General features: G+C 39.1%; 2 protein-coding genes across 3 annotated transcripts; one reads left to right on the forward strand and one right to left on the reverse strand.

The window, feature by feature from the left end:
• Window positions 1-409: 409 nt before the first annotated feature.
• Window positions 410-6,497, reverse strand: LOC108141654 (putative ATP-dependent RNA helicase SoYb). Its single transcript, XM_017265124.1, is given in 5 exon segments — window positions 410-2,551; window positions 2,718-3,868; window positions 4,175-4,187; window positions 4,190-5,205; window positions 6,464-6,497. Coding segments are annotated over 5 exon segments (4,356 nt in total).
• Window positions 6,498-8,919: 2,422 nt separating this feature from the next.
• LOC108142000 (putative oxidoreductase GLYR1 homolog) lies at window positions 8,920-15,009 on the forward strand. Of its 2 annotated transcripts, none has more exons than XM_017265665.2 (9): window positions 8,920-9,199; window positions 9,574-9,610; window positions 10,782-10,864; window positions 10,924-11,782; window positions 11,840-11,950; window positions 12,980-13,250; window positions 13,322-13,411; window positions 13,477-13,566; window positions 13,673-15,009. In XM_017265665.2, exons 1-9 carry the CDS (start codon window positions 9,120-9,122, stop codon window positions 13,870-13,872), a joined length of 1,821 nt encoding a protein of 606 aa, XP_017121154.1. In that variant the 5' UTR covers window positions 8,920-9,119; the 3' UTR covers window positions 13,873-15,009. The 2 variants fall into 2 exon arrangements, with proteins under 2 accessions (XP_017121154.1, XP_017121155.1); XM_017265666.2 differs by having other exon boundaries at window positions 13,325-13,411.
• Window positions 15,010-15,934: the final 925 nt, after the last annotated feature.

The raw sequence follows: 15,934 nt of genomic DNA on the forward strand, positions 1-15,934 counted from the left end.
TTAGCAACCCAGAGGCTGCTGAAAATTTTTTTGAATTATTGAAGAGCCATGGTAGTCGTTCTTTCCTACTAAAATAAAGAAGGCAACACTGGACCTAACGTGAGAGTAACCACCAAATATATGCAAATAAAGAAGTTTAGACAGTCCATAGCTTGTTATTAAATCCAATAGTTCGACTTTCTACTTTGGGAATACCCAAAGTATAAGTACTAAAGGGAAAAGCAAATAAATTGTATCGATGTATGTATGGATACTATGTCGTAGGGATAGCAATTGTGCTCGATACTTTTGCTACAATTTAATGATATTAAAGTGGGTAGATGTATTTAGATCAAAACATAAAATGAATTGGGCCATTTCATTAATAGTAAAACATTTGAATATATAAGGAATAAATGAGAAGATAACACTAAATATCTTCATACAAGACCGAGTCCAAGTCGCAGTATTCCACTCCCGACTCGGAGATGTCTTCCGTAGAAGAACTAAATTCGTCTTCGTCTGGATTGGAGTTGTCATTGCTTATCTTCTTACTAAGATTTCCTTCCCACAACCCCAGACCCTCTGATGGTGGAGGTCCTTGAGCCCTCTCCGTATCAAAGATCAACCATTGGGATTGTTGTTGAGTGTAGAGCGAATTGAGAAGTGTTGGCCAGTAGACTAGTAAATCAACCTTGGTCAACTTAACATGCAAGTAATAGCCTAGTTGTTTTTGTGTTTCAATCGCAACCTCGCCCAGAAGATTCAGGATGCATCTCTGAGGAGGAGAAGTGGTTGTCACGCTATACTTTAAGATATTACCCTGCACAATGAGATTATAGTCTGACGTCAGCTGTTCAATTATTAGTTCGATATATGTGTGGGTCTGGTGCCATTTGACCCTGGGATACACTGACCCTTCAGCTTTCATGCCACACTGCAAGGATTTCGATACTTGGTTCATTGAAGGATCTTTAGGGCCTGCTTTAGCAAATTTATCCCTGTTCAACGCTTTTGCGCAGGATTCTTTAAACGGGATGGTTTCCTGATTTTCTTGCTCATTCAGAATGTTGTAAAGGAATTTTTGAGTATGCTGTTTCTTCGAAGGGCTGTTAGTGTTCAACTCGTTAGACAGGACGTTTAAGAATGCAGTAGAACTGTCTAACGAAGAATCGATCTGAGCATGATTTTCCTTAACTGCTTTTTCATCATCCTCCAAAGGTTCTAAAGAATCTTTCTCTTCGTCTTCTCTTTTGACTGACACCTTATCATTTATATGTTGGTCAATTGCTGTCATCATTTTTTTCTGGAGGGGCATAGTAATATCCGCATTTTGACATGCTCCATTCAAACTATTCACTTCGCTGTTTGGTGCAGAAGGGAGATCCTTTTGAGGGTTCTCCAAATCGGTATTTACATTAAAATAACCAATGTTTTCTTTGTTGGCATTCAACTTTTCGATTTCTTCTTTCCGATCCTCAGACATGGTTCGCAGAACATCGATGACTTTGCTGTCCAACCTAGCGAATCCTCGACGAATCAGCTCCTTGCGCAAAAAGATTTTGTACACACTTGTTTGCATTGTTCTGCACTCTTCTATTAAAGCGATTTCCCTTACATAGACCACATTCAGAACGGCGAAGTCTACGGTTATCTGCATTACCTGTCCATCAATGGGGCCAAAGCTTTCCTCAACGTATCGAATTGAGTCGGACGACCACTTGCTTTCCTCTCCAGCTGCCACTACTCCGGACAAACGAATATCCATGGCCAGAGGAGGCTGGGTCCTAAACTTCTCCGGACACTCCAGCAACTCACTGGGCTTGATCTGCACTAGTTCAGTGCCATGGTCCATAAATTGGACAGTGATTGGACGTGTGGAGGGGATATCTACGATTCTTACCCTCCGCAAGTGTCCGTGATACAGCACAAAACATACATCGTTAACATTATATGGGGTATGTATCTTTTGGGGCACTCTCAAGCTCATTTTTAGCACTAGTGTCGATGGATTCGAAGGATAGGGCACATCCATCCAACTGGGTGAACCTTTGCACTTGTACTTCATGGGCAAGACGGCCATGTGAGCTGCGTTGTAGGCTTTGTGTAATTTGCAACGGATTACGGTCCCCGATTGCTGCAGCGGATTACCAGGATACGGAAAATCAGCTTTGACGTAGTGGTGACGCTTATCACATAAGCTCCGGTTACACTCCCCGCTGCTCAGAAGGTACGGGCAATAGGGAAGACTATCAACCGATTTCTGCTGGCTAGTGCGCATAAATTGGGACATCAACTCCTTCGTATCGACGCCGTGATCCTCAAGGAACTTCATGGTGCGAGGCCACTCCCTGCAGTTCCCCTCGTCCAGCATCAAGTAGCTGACCAAGGGCTGCACGTTTTCCAGTGGTGGCTTCAAAACATTTCGAATGATGTCCGCCATGGTGTGGAATCGAAAGGCAAACTTCGACCAGGACTCCGGAAGACTGAAGTGGATGAGCAGCTCAATGTTTCTCGCTGGCAGCGGTTCCTGGAGCTGGCTGTCGCTGATCAACAACAATTCGTGTGGTTCCTAAAAGATGTTGTTCAAATTTATCGATTAATCCCTAATCCATTAATAATAAATTACGAATCTTATGATGAACCAAAACTTTCTGATATACAGAACAAAAAATGTCATATGTAATCATTTGAACTAGTTAAATAAAGATAGACAATTTGTCTATAAATTAACTCACCTGATGCATTACCTTTGAAATGCCCAAACATGTATGTCCTGCTTCGGTCAGAACAATTTTCAGGTCATCCAACTCCTGATTTTTGCAATAGATCAGTGTACGCTTCTTTGGGGGCTTTTGTTTTGCCAGGATATCGAGGAGCTGCTGCTGCTTCAAGGCGGAATTTCGCAGGATGAACTTCAATTTTAGACCCCCATATATGGCAGCCGCGAAGAAGTCTCCAAAAAGAATCAGTGGTTTAACTGCTCGCTTCAGGAGCTTTTTGAATTTTTCAGTATTCCATTGCTGAGCCACAACGACCAACTGCATCGTTTGACAGCCCATGCTGTTTATTTTCTGCAGCACTTCGTCAAGGAGCTGCGAATTTCCCAGACGCATACGATCGAAGTCATCAAAGATTAGGTACTGCAACCTAACCGGATCCAGTAGAGTTAGTCCATCGACATTTAATATATCTAACAAATGCGCCGGCGTTGTCACTAAAACGCCGCACGAGTTGAGCAGCATCAAGTGTACATCAGTCATGCCATGGGCATGAGTATTGACCACTTTCAGCTGCTGGGTGTCGTAGTCCCTCATCAAGAAGTCGCAATGGGAGGCCAATTTGTTGGCATTGTCTACAGAATCCACAACCAGGATGGTCAGGGGACCACAGGCAATCCGTTCCAAGCAGTTGGGTGGAGTGTCCTGCATAGAACGCAACACCGAGGAGCAAAGAACGGGTAAGTAACTCCAGGAGCGACCTGCTCTCGAGCCATCCACCAGGATGAGGGATCCGCCCTGGACGAGATGCGGCCAGGCATAGCCTTGCGTCACCAATGGTGTGCGAAAATTCAGATCGTTCATGGCCATCTGAATCTCCTTGCAAAGAGGGATCTCCTTCAAACTTGTGACTGGATCCACTGACACGAGGCTGTGGACTAGCACCTTTCTTGCCATGTTAATATCTTTATTTCCTACGACGGATTTAAGTGTCTTCCCCGAATTTCTTATCAAAGTTGGGGAAATAGAATTTTTTACTCTGTTGTCGTTGTTCTTGCCAAGCATGTCATTAAAAATGCGTTCCATTTTATTCATGCAGAAGGATACTGATTGAGAATTCGATGGGTCAGGTCCATTTCCATTTGCATATGCAGGCGAAGTTTTTGCTACTGAAGAAGCAGACAATTTTAACATCACGGAAGTAGGCACAAAATTTGGCTTAGGTATTATCACCGGCGGAAGCCTTTCAGCATTAGTTAAGGTTAAAGATTCAGTTAAGTGCTCTAACGATCCACACGAGGCTGATGATGCCGTATCATTTACAATAATTGGATTCGATTGGGAAAAGGTTTGCTTAATTGGTGATAGCTGCAATTTTGGCAAACAATCAGATAAATTATTGATTTCCAAGGAATTATTATCCGACTTCCTACTTTTCTCAAACAATTAGTTATATCTGATGTCAGAGCTTCTTGATTATTGTTTGTTGGTCTGCTATTGAGAGCAGTCTCCACGGAACTGTCGCGGTTGCTTTGAATTTTGCTCAGGACCTTGCCAGTTTCCGGTATGAGTAAGGGATTGCGACTCTGAAGAAGCCCGTCCAGCTTCTGGTACTGAGTCTCCGGGCGGGTCAGATTCCGTCTCGCTTCCTTTAATGCAACGAATGAGGACTCTTTTTTCTCCAATGTCTTACAATTGACAAAAGATAAATCAGTGTAATTTTGCTTTAGCACCACAACTGGCTGAAGTTTCAGGGAGTTTTCAGAGGATTGGCTGCCAGCCACTAATTCAAAAATGCCTCTAACACGCGGCCGTGCTTCGAATCCCAAGTAGTTGTTCTCGGCCAGTTCCAAACTAAAATCATCAGCGGAAGAGCTGACCATCAACAAATTCTTGTCATCGTAGAGGGCATGCTTCCGCTCTATTAGAAAATTTGCAGCATCCTTAAAAGAGTCACTGTGACTGTTGCATCTAATCATAAGCTGGCCGAAATCTCGATTCGTTGAACTTCGATATAGGACTTGAAATGTGAGCTGGATAGCTTCCTCCAGCTGCTTGTCAAAGGTTTGAATGGCTGATTGGCACCAGGCACTGCCATCTTGGGGGGTGATAAACGCCACGCCACCCCATTTGATGTCCCAGAAACGGCGACTTAAGTGATCAGGCAGAGGCCACAGTTCATCAACAGGGCAGCTTAAGGTGAATCCGTAATCCTGAAGCCAGATCAGGTACTGATCGGCCTCCAACCGCCTACGCACCACACCCCTTAGGAGCTTGGGCGGATTCCAAGGCAAGTAGCGCACAATGACTGGCTGAAAATCATGAAAGATATGCTTCGCCAATTTACTGGGGCAGTAATCCGCTAAATCACGCTCTATTTGGCGTAAGGACGAGGCGGAGTCCTGCACATCTTTGCATTTAACGTAGCTAAATTGCTGGGGACTCACATAATGAGTTATCAGAATTGATTCTCCTAGGTCCATATCAAGTTGGTCCTTCGCTTTGCCTATATTTGAATCGAAATAAACATTCAGTTTTAATTCTAATCAAATAAATAATTATATATATAAAAAAATCTGTAAAATCTATACCCGATTATTACGAAAAGAAGTGACATAACTCTGGTAAAAATAGACACTCGTAAATAAAACGTGTTCAAGTTAAAAATTAAAGATGTGTTAACTTTATTTGAATTATGTTTATATTGTTCGTACGGCAGGTATTTGATATAATCGATCGTTTTTGACTTTTGCAATATAAAAACGAATTTTTAAAGTTTTATCCAGTTCGCTTTAAAGCTGAATAAGTCAAGTTTTCGTAAAACAGACGGACCGACAAGATATATCCACTTTAATGATTTATTCATTGTGTTGGAAATCGACTGAATCTCGTTTAAATTAGAAAAAGCCAACTAATCGATTTTTACTGTAACTAGTTACAAAGAATTTTTAGCGCAATTCTCAATTGTACATACTTGTATGTATTAATGGTAAGCTAAAAGAAATGACTGTTTAAATAAACTTGAGCTTAAAGAGCGTTTACATTTTCGCAGTGCACTCATGTGGAAATTACTGCGATTTCCTCGCGTCAGAAACTTTGCACAGAGCGAGCCAAAAATTGTGAGGCCAGCCACAGGATTAAATTTGTGGATTCGGATTGTAATTTAGTAGAGAGTAAATTAGCTAATTTAAGTTGCGAAAAGCGAAAGCAAATGCGGCAAATGCGACGGCAACTGCAGCTTCCAAATGGCAAAACAAAGGAACCTGCTAAGCCGCAAGTAAGTAGGTCCTTGTGCCTATTTGCTGTTTGTTTGCGCTGCACTAGATCCTGCTGCAGTGGCTCCGACCCCTCCTCCACATCCTTGGGGCAAGTGGCAAGTGGTGCTCCACAATCGGCAGTGGGGCGTGCTTCAAGTTGTTGTTTTATCAACACTTTAAGAGCCGGAACTGTTCCCAAAGCCAACTTACATATATAAATGCAAGGCAATCTTTTTATATATTATTTGAGTTAATTTAACATGTGCGTAAGCAAATAGGGGATTTGTCGCCAGAGCAATTGAATTACTGCGATTTGAATCTCGAACCACCCCAAGTGTTTCGTCAGAAAAAAGAGTGGTTATCATAAAAAATCACAGAACAATGCAGTGGTTGAGCCAAGCATGTAAGCCAGCCAATATGTAAATCGGATCATCAGATATCGATCGAAAAAACCTTTGTAAATGCAGCAGCCAAAGCAAATTAATTCTAAATAGCAGTTTTACTCACTTGAAGAGGGACTGGAATTACTGCCGTCGCACATCATTATAATAGAAAACTGCAATAAAAATCTCTATTTTTAAAAATAATAAATAGATTGGTTTATTTAGGATACTTACATTAAACGATTTTAAATCGGGTTACGGAATTTTGAAAGACCTAAAAATATAATTTACACGAATACATAGTTAAAGTATGAATGGTAGATATTTGTATGGTCAGTAAAAATCTATTTTGGTTTCACTTTCATAAAAGTCTTATTTGTTTTGTGTATTATAATATACGCCATTATACAAACTTTGCATAATATTTAAGAGTAATGTTTTGAAAATAAATTTATTTGTCACAATTTTCGAACAAAATGTAGTCATTTTCGTTTTTTATCTTTCTTCTTTTCAAAAGTGTTCCTTATTAATATACTTAAAATCAATTACGGTATGCTTATTGACATTGTTGTTTTTATCACTTTTGCTAGAAAAAAGTGGCTCCAAACAGCATGAACTTTTAAAAAATTGATTAATGGAAATTAAAAAAAAAAACAAAAAGCAATTGTTTTGTTATAGTTTAGCAAACTGGAATAATTTTTACGGGAAACGACCCTTCACAACAAGATTGGAAAATCCGACTGACTTCCAATAGGCATTTCCAGGCCCTCACTTGTAAACAGAGAGCGCCATTTTTTAAAGTGTCAGCGTAATTGGAATGGCGTAAACAAACTCGACTAAGAACTTGAAACCCGATACACTTTGGGACTAGAAATAATTTAATGTGTTTGGACAAACAGAAATCCACAAAAACAATAGAAATTAATTCATTTATTTCTTCGGCGCGAGGAGCAAGATTTTACGATCTTTTACTCTTGTAATTTAATTTTTTACAAACAATTGTTTTCGGAAAAAAGAAGTGCCAAACAAGTGTGCTATTAAATTGGCGTTGTTTACAACGACATAGCGTCTTTTTTATTTTGATTCTAAATTGGTTTTACCCGCCAGTACGTAAGTGAAAATCACAAACTTTTACTTTTTACAGGTTGTTGTTGAGATGGAGAATCTCCTGTGAAACTTTAGGGGTGGAAAAAGTTCGATAGCATCTCTAATCGTTTTTTAAATGCCTGAGATCGGTTAGAATTTAAAAAGGAAGTATATTTGCATTTATCGTATATTGATCACCAAATATATTAAAATCAACGATTTAGTTAACCGACTGTTCAAATTCAAACACCTAACAATTGAGTTATAAAAGAAAATCTACAACGTATATTTATTTTATCTTCAGATTTGATACTATCCACTTGGCAACGGTGAAAATTAGCGGCACATATTTTTCTACATAATTAATGCCAATCTGGTCCCAATAAATCCTTTTCACCCATCCCGCGCTTGCTAATTGCAATACAAAACGCCAGCCATTATTCAACCCAAAAGTAGGGGTTATTTTCCTCACAAAAATAAAAATACAACTTTTTACCCCTTTAACGGCCACAATTTTCCCTTTTTTCCTTTTGTTTGTCGCTTCACCAGGTCGCCCATAAAAGTTTGACTGGGCAGGGTTGTCGCATGTCCCCGCAACCCCTGCAGCATTTGCTTTTTATTCCTTTTTTATTTGATTGTTTCATATTTATGAGGATTATATGGTTGAGTGTTGAATATCAGAATAAAAGTGGAGTTGGGGGTGGACGTGTGGTAATTTATATGCGGCTTAGAGCGACACTCAATTTAACATGACTAGCGGTTAACTGAAATACTTTCCCCAACTTCTCGAGTTTAAGATCACAAGGTATGAAATAAATTTGTGGGGAAATTATGATACCTAAATAATAAATTTTTAGAATGTTTTTTATTTGTATAATAATAATATTATTTAAATTATTTGGGTTATTACTAGTTTTAGTAAACGTTAATTATTGGGACTTTAAATTCCATTTATGAATGTTTCGTTTTCCTAAAACAAGAATTTCTAATAAGGTCGATAGCTCATTTTCTTATATGAAAATATGTTGATGGAGTTAAAATTTAAAAAGCATTTCAAGTGAAGCAATGAAGTCGTATCTTCTTATCGTTGCCACCAGCCATTTTACCATTATTTTTTTCATATTTATTTAGTTTTCATGTTTTTTTTAAATGTTAGCTATGAAATTTAACAATATACCACACACTTTGACATTTATCAAGTTTAAGTAGTTCCTGAACTAGTTCCTCTTTCCATTTAACCTTGTCCTAGTATTCCATGATGAGTGAACAGTAATTCAATAAAACACCAATTAATAATTATCATCTTATTTTTATTTTTTGTAATAAAATCGATGAACAATTAATTATTAACAAAAATATTAACTAAATTCAAAACGAACTAAGACTACGACCCAGGTTGGCAGCTCTTTTGTGTGACGTGACACTGCCGCCTCTTTCCAACACTAGTCGATAACCAGTCAAAATGGCGCCCGCGAGCTATCGTATTTTCCCAGCAAATACTATCGGTTCGGCAGCGCATCACACACACAAAGCGAAAAAAAGAAAAATACGGGTGACTTGCGAGCGAATATCTCCGAAATTCACTGAACTCCGACGCCGAGATTTGTGCTCCGACCAGGATAATTACTAGTTCGTGTGCTCCGTCCGCCCAAGCCAGCAAAATAACCAAGTTCAACATACGCCTGGACAACATTATGTCGAAGAACAAAAAACTGTCGCTGTCGGGCGGCGATGCGGCGGAGAAATTTATTTACAAACCCAAGGATCTGATATGGTAAGCCAGGACGAAGGACCCCCAAGATTTCCGTGATTTCCCAGCTCCTGCTGGCCGAAAAAAAAAACCAAAGCAAACACATAACCTCAATTCCGCACGGTTAGCGCTCCAAAAAAAAAAAAGCAGTGAAGTGTGCATAAAAAAGCAATTAGCGCTGGTTTTTCGACCGCCACGCAGGGCATTACCCATGGAGTTCCTCCCAAAATGGAGCTAACAAGAGTTACATGTGTAAAATCCGGGCGGCGACGTCGACATCTCTGCGTTGGCGCTTTTTACGCGCGCGCGCCTTTTTTTAGTGCGGCTATAATATAGCCCAATACGATTCTCCGCCCAGTTTCAAATTGAGTTTCCTAATAGCATTTCCTTTATTCCAGGGCCAAAATGAAGGGCTTCACACCGTGGCCTGGAATGGTAAGCGATCGGAATGTTTACGCTGCGTCGACGTCGCGTCGCTGCCGAATCCTCTGCCGCCGCCTCTGCCATGTTGTTGTGTTTGTTTTCGACTGTACTTTTCCATGATTCTGTCGGCGTCTCTGCCAGCGTCGCTGCCAAAGGCCACGCACTTGCACACGCTTTGTTGTTGCTGCCGGCGGGCTGGAAATGGCCTCCTCTTAAATGGAGCCGCTATCGGGGGCTATAGGCCATAGCTTTCGATCGTGTACAGCCGCAAGAAGCCAGCATGTAATGTTATTGAAGAGGAGGAGGGGGGTGAGGAGTGAGGTGACGCGCGTCGACGGAAGGAGTGTATGGAATTTGAACAGGCGTTGCCAAGGATATAACCCGAATCCCCTTTCGATCAAATTTGGTGAAAAGTTTGTGCATATGTTCTTTTTTTTAAATGCATAGAACTATAATTTTTATTTTTAATTTTAAGAGATACAAATTGGTTCTTTATTATCTGTTAAAGATAGTACAAATTGTATCTGAGGAAAAGCTTAAACTCTGCAGTATATGTAGTTTTCAAGCAAATTTGTTAAAGGCTTCTTGTCTGACTAGATTTTTTTCATCTCTATTTAGATATTAGCATTGTTATTGCTAATATTGCATATTTATTTAATTGCTTTTTAAGGCTGAGGGAAAACAAATTCAACAAGAAGTGACTAGAACTTGTTGAAGAGTTTTTGGTCTGATTTATTTGATTATTTCTACAACATTTTGTTTATTTTATTTTTATGTGAATTTTATGGGTTTCTGAACCCTTTAATTCTCGAAAGTGTCAAATATTAAATTCTGGTTATTTGATTGTTGATCTTGTGAGAGGTAACAATTGGTTATTTGTGTTTTTGAATTATTTTCATGGAAATTTTTTAAATGTTTATTTTAAAAATATTCGGTCTTTATTATTTTTTATTTATCTTTTAGGAAATTAGAAAATTTATTTCTTAAAAGTTGAAAAAATTACGTTGGGCTTTTAAAATATTAAATTGTTTTTTCTTTGATATTTAATTCTTTTTTTTTTTTTTTGTTATTTGATCAGCAATATTGATCACAGCTGAACTTTTTAGATGCAAAATTCGCCAAATTTGATTCGAATCGGAAGCGTATCAAAAGTGAGTTTTAAAGTAACCATTACTTATTATAGATTGTGGATCCACCCCTTGATCTGCTCAGCCAGCAGCGCCGGGCGAATACCAAGTGTGTGTTTTTCTTTGGGTCTAGGAATTTGTAAGTATAAATAGAGAAAGAAAGAAGTGAGCATAATTAATGTATGTGACATTTAACAGTGCCTGGATTGAGGAGAACAACATCAAGCCCTTCGAAGGGCCTTGGAAGGATGAACTGGCCAAGGTGAGCAAGCCCGCTGCTTTCCGACACGCCATGACGGACATCGAAAAGTATATTGACGACCCCGCCGAGGTAGACGAGCAGGTGAACAAAAGCTGCGGTGCGCCCAATCACGCCACCGAAGCCGATTTCGACAAGATCCGTGATGGCCTAGACAGCGAGGAGAATGTGGCAGACGAGGCGGCTGCCGATGCCAACAACGGAGTGGTGGCCCATGTGGTGGGCAGCCCTGATGAGGGCGAGGGCTTGGATGGGGAAAACAATGCAGATTCTTCAGCGTCACCCGCGACGACGCAGGCAGCCACAACGAAGACAGGTGCTAAGCGGACGCCCAAGGCCAAGTCCGTGGCCGCCGTGTCTGTAAAGTCGGCCAAGGGATCGGCCACAAAATCCGCACAGAAACGGCGCACCTCCGCGCAACAGACGCCCAGTGGGACATCAAATGCCAAGCGAGGCAGGCGTGCTGCTTCCGGAGAAGCAGCGCGGGATGCGGGAGTTGACGATGCCAACTCCACGCCTACGGCCAGACGCCGGGTCGAGACTGACGCACTGTTGGCCTCGCTGGCGGCCAAGCGGGCACCGAATGCAATTGCTCTGCTCGACCGTCCGGTGGTCACGCGGCCAGAGACCCAGGTCATCGACATGAGCTCGCGTTCTAACACGCTGGCCGATCGTGAAATCGTGCCCTCAGAGCAGACTTTCGGCTTCCTGGGCCTTGGCATGATGGGATCGACCATAGTCAAAGACTTGATATACACTGGGCACAAGGTTGTGGTTTGGAACCGCACCATCGACAAGGTGAGTGTCCTTTGAAGAGAATCTAAAGCTAAATTTGATGACATTTGTGCTCTATAGTGCCAGCCCTTTGCGGAGGCCGGAGCCGAAGTCAAAGACACTCCAATGGACGTGGTGGAGGCGGCTGACGTTATCTTCTGCTGCGTGTCGGATCCCAAGGGCGCCAAGGATGTAAGTCACAAAAACATATTAATACGTTGTACTGATAAGAAGATTTTTAAACTTCCTGTGGGTGTGTTTTATTTTGTTTACCCTAGAATCATCTAAACCAATCGAAAAATTAATTAAAAACATAAGTACATTTATTTTATTTTTTATTTTAGTAAGAAGAGAAATACGACTTTAATTTTATAAAAATCAGACGGCTGTAAGCTTCGGCTAGATTCCTTTTCTGTTTAATTTAAAAAATAGTTGACACAGATGGGCACAATAATAATTAATTTGATTTAACAAAATTAAACTGAAATTTGGTTGAAGTATTATTAGTAAATCACAATTAAATTTTTTTTTTTTTTTTTTGAGTGATAAAAATTACTCTTAAAATAGTTAATATTTTTTGAACAATATTATTTCGATCAAAATATGTTACTCAAAGTCGGAAAATTTTTTTTTAACACCTAAAATCTTTTCCAAGAATGCAGTGCAAAGAAAAAAAAAGTCAAGTTTGTTTGAATAATTTTTGATTTGCTCAAAACAATCATAATTATGTTGTGATCGATTAAATAATTCCCTAAAAAATCATTAAATTGGTAAAAAAATTTTCTGTTTCAACCAATTTAATAATTATTATTTATGATCCCTGAGCTTAACCATAAATAAAAATAAACCAAACAGATTTAAGAAATTGTATACCGTTTCATCAACTAGTTCAAGGCGTTTGCTAAACTTCATATTTACAATTAAAAATACATAACAATGCTCGTTAATGAAAATATTCTTAGAAGAAAATGTTTTACATATATGTAACATTTTCACAAACCAAAATAAAATGACAGTCAATTTTTTCTTATGCTTTGTATACAACAAATTCACGTTATCTTTGTATGGCGACGTTGTTGTAAGCTGAATAAATTTAACTTAAAGTAAAATACAAAAGAATAGGAAAATACGATACGGAATAATTTAACAGACGACGAAAACCTTGGAGCGTCATAATTCAACTCTCATAAATAATATACTCTTCTGTTTTTTTATGCTCAGCTCGTGTTTGGCAACTGTGGCGTTCTGCAGTTGAAGGATTTAAACAACAAGGCCTACGTGGAAATGTCTACCATTGATCCGGACACCTCGTTGGATATAGGTGAGGGTATCAAGCAGTGCAACGGTCGCTATCTGGAGGCACAAATTCACGGCTCGCGCCAAGAGGCGGCGGATGGCATGCTCATCATCCTCGCCGGCGGCGATCGCTCAGTGTTCGAGGAGTGCCACTCGTGCTTCAAGACCATCGCGAAGAACACATTCTTCTTAGGGAGTAAGTGAAGCCTAGTCCAACGACACATTCGACAGAACAATTTACTAAATTTGTCCCTTGTTCACATCTAGCAGATATCGGTAATGCCTGTAAAGTGAACCTCATTTTGCAAACCATTTTGGGAGTGAGTCTGGTCGGGTTGGCCGAGGCGTTAGCACTTGGTAGGTCTTATATTCAAATGTTGCTAAGCGTTTATAAATTAATTTGAACATAATTTTTTTTGCAGCTGATCGTTTTTCAATTTCGTTAAATGACATCATAGATATCTTCGATTTGACTTCGATGAAATCACCAATGCTGCTGGCCAAAGGCAAAGGTATGTCTAAATTTAATTCCCTGCAGATTCGATTATCTGAAATTGTTTTAGTCCTAAAGAATAGTATAAACAGAGATGGTTAATATGGGCCTTATTTATCTTGCAGAAATGGCCAAGGGCGATTTCAATCCACAGCAGCCTTTGAGCCACATGCAACGCGACTTGCGTTTGGTGCTAAACATGGCGGAGAATCTGGACCAGTCAATGCCTGTCACCAGCATCACCAACGAGGTGTTCAAGCACACCAAGCGCTTGGGCTACAGTGAACACGATTCGAGCGCCGTATTCGTAAGATCCAGATTTTAACATTTAGTTAACACGACTAACGTTTAAACTATATTTTATCATTTAGTTTAAAGCGTACACCGAACAGAACAGAACCGACACTGACAAATACGCAAACAGAACAGTAACGCATAACCCTCACATAACCACCCACCTATCCAAACTTACACAGGCGTTCTACCGCAAGGCACGCAGATCGGCTCAGACCATTGGCCACGTTTGTTTGCCCTTGCCGTTGGCAGCGTCATCCTAACCTTTCGTATCTTTCCCAATCCCCCCACATACGAAGCTTTTATTGCAAAACGGCTACACGATTTCTTTCGAATCGCCGACAATCATTTCTGATGGTCTACCCGGTCTGACCACGTTGTCCGGGCTGAGACGCGCAGGAGCCAATAAAGTGACCTGGAAGAGGGTGTTCAACAAGAGAACAGATGAAGAACATACCTGTTCCAAGATCCTTTTTAATGAATTGTGCATTATAAATGTTTTATTTTATTTTTTAACGGGTGAAACGCAATCCCAGAAAGGGTGGTTAGACGGTCACCGTGTTTCCGATTTCCTGTATTTTAGATGTTGCTCCCAAATATTATTTAACGAATGTGCATACATAAATTTTAAAATGTATAAAATATCGCATCCGAACTAAATGTACAAAAAGCATACTTGTGAAACACAGTTCTCAATGTAGAGTACCTAACTTATCCTGATAATGGTTCCCCGAATGCATCGACCCGACTTTCCCTTACTGTGCTTTTACTTCAATCTTATATTTTCATGTATACATTTACACATTTTTTCTAAGAATAAACAGTAAGCTTAACGATCATACAGATTCATTATGCAGTCAAATTTGGCGTGGCGGTAAAAAAAAAAAGATTGGTATAGTTTTAGTTTTCCTTTATATAACAAACGAGACGCAAACTGACACGGAAAACGAAACTGAAAACACCACAACTGAAAACAAAACTAAATCTACAACTGGAAGCAAACAAAATAGCGTAAACTTTGATCGCTCAATTGGCGAGGGTCATTATTAATAATAATAATAAGAATATATAATAAATAATATATTTTACTTATTATTTAGTCTGTATTTTGTTGTAAAACAAAGATTAATAAAAAGATAATTTTAATAGAGGATGTAAGGAACTTAAATTGTTTGAGTTTACATTGACATTTCCCCGATATTAAATAAAATTATATTATATCGGGCGATATAATGTAAAAAATGTGACTGCAATCAAACTGTTTTTAAGTGTAAGTATATGCTTAAAATAAATCAACACAAACGATTCAAGTAAGTGAATTTACCATAGTAAATAGTATAAACGCCTTGCAGTTTTGAGCAACTATTTTATTGGACAAAGTCTTTTATATGACATATCTTAGGATGCAGAAGCTTTTAAACATCCCGCAGGTTCAGCAGCGTTGACGGTATTATCGTTCGTAAACTTTTGGCTTTTAAACGAAAAACAATTGAGTTTACTTATGTTTCGTTTGGGGATCCCCAGTCTGAAGGGATACCTTCTTTTTTATTTATCTATGTGATGAAGACTATATCATTGTCTAATGTTAACCTTGCAGCTTTTAAAAATGCTCCGATGAAGAAACTTAGTGCCCTTAACTAAGGACTGACGTGGCTTTTTAAAACTTGTATTTGTTCTAACAAGCTAATCATTTCATTTTGTTGTTTAAAAACCGTAATTTTTTAAAGTTGGTTTTCAAATTTGTTGTAACAATCTTCTTGATGGCGCCATTTTGTTTATTAAGTAAGTGCTGAAAGCTACTTTCAAATTTAAGTTATAGAACATCTTAAATAAATATATATTATAATAAAAATAAAGAATCCGAAATTCTTGTAGCCACCAGAGTACTCGAATAGCAAATCCTTTACTGGCTATCCGTGTTCCCCAACCTTCATAGTCAATCAAAAATTAAGTATTTATACATTGTTGTGAAAATGTTGGATTGTGAATATAAAAATAACCTATAACCTATAACAAAAATAATTAAATTGTTATAATTATAACACAAAAATAATTAATTGAAGAATGTCTAGTTTAGCAGTAATTAAATAAAG

Source organism: Drosophila elegans, unplaced genomic scaffold, assembly GCF_018152505.1.
Source record: "Drosophila elegans isolate 14027-0461.03 unplaced genomic scaffold, ASM1815250v1 contig_814, whole genome shotgun sequence".
Taxonomy (NCBI): domain Eukaryota; kingdom Metazoa; phylum Arthropoda; class Insecta; order Diptera; family Drosophilidae; genus Drosophila; species Drosophila elegans.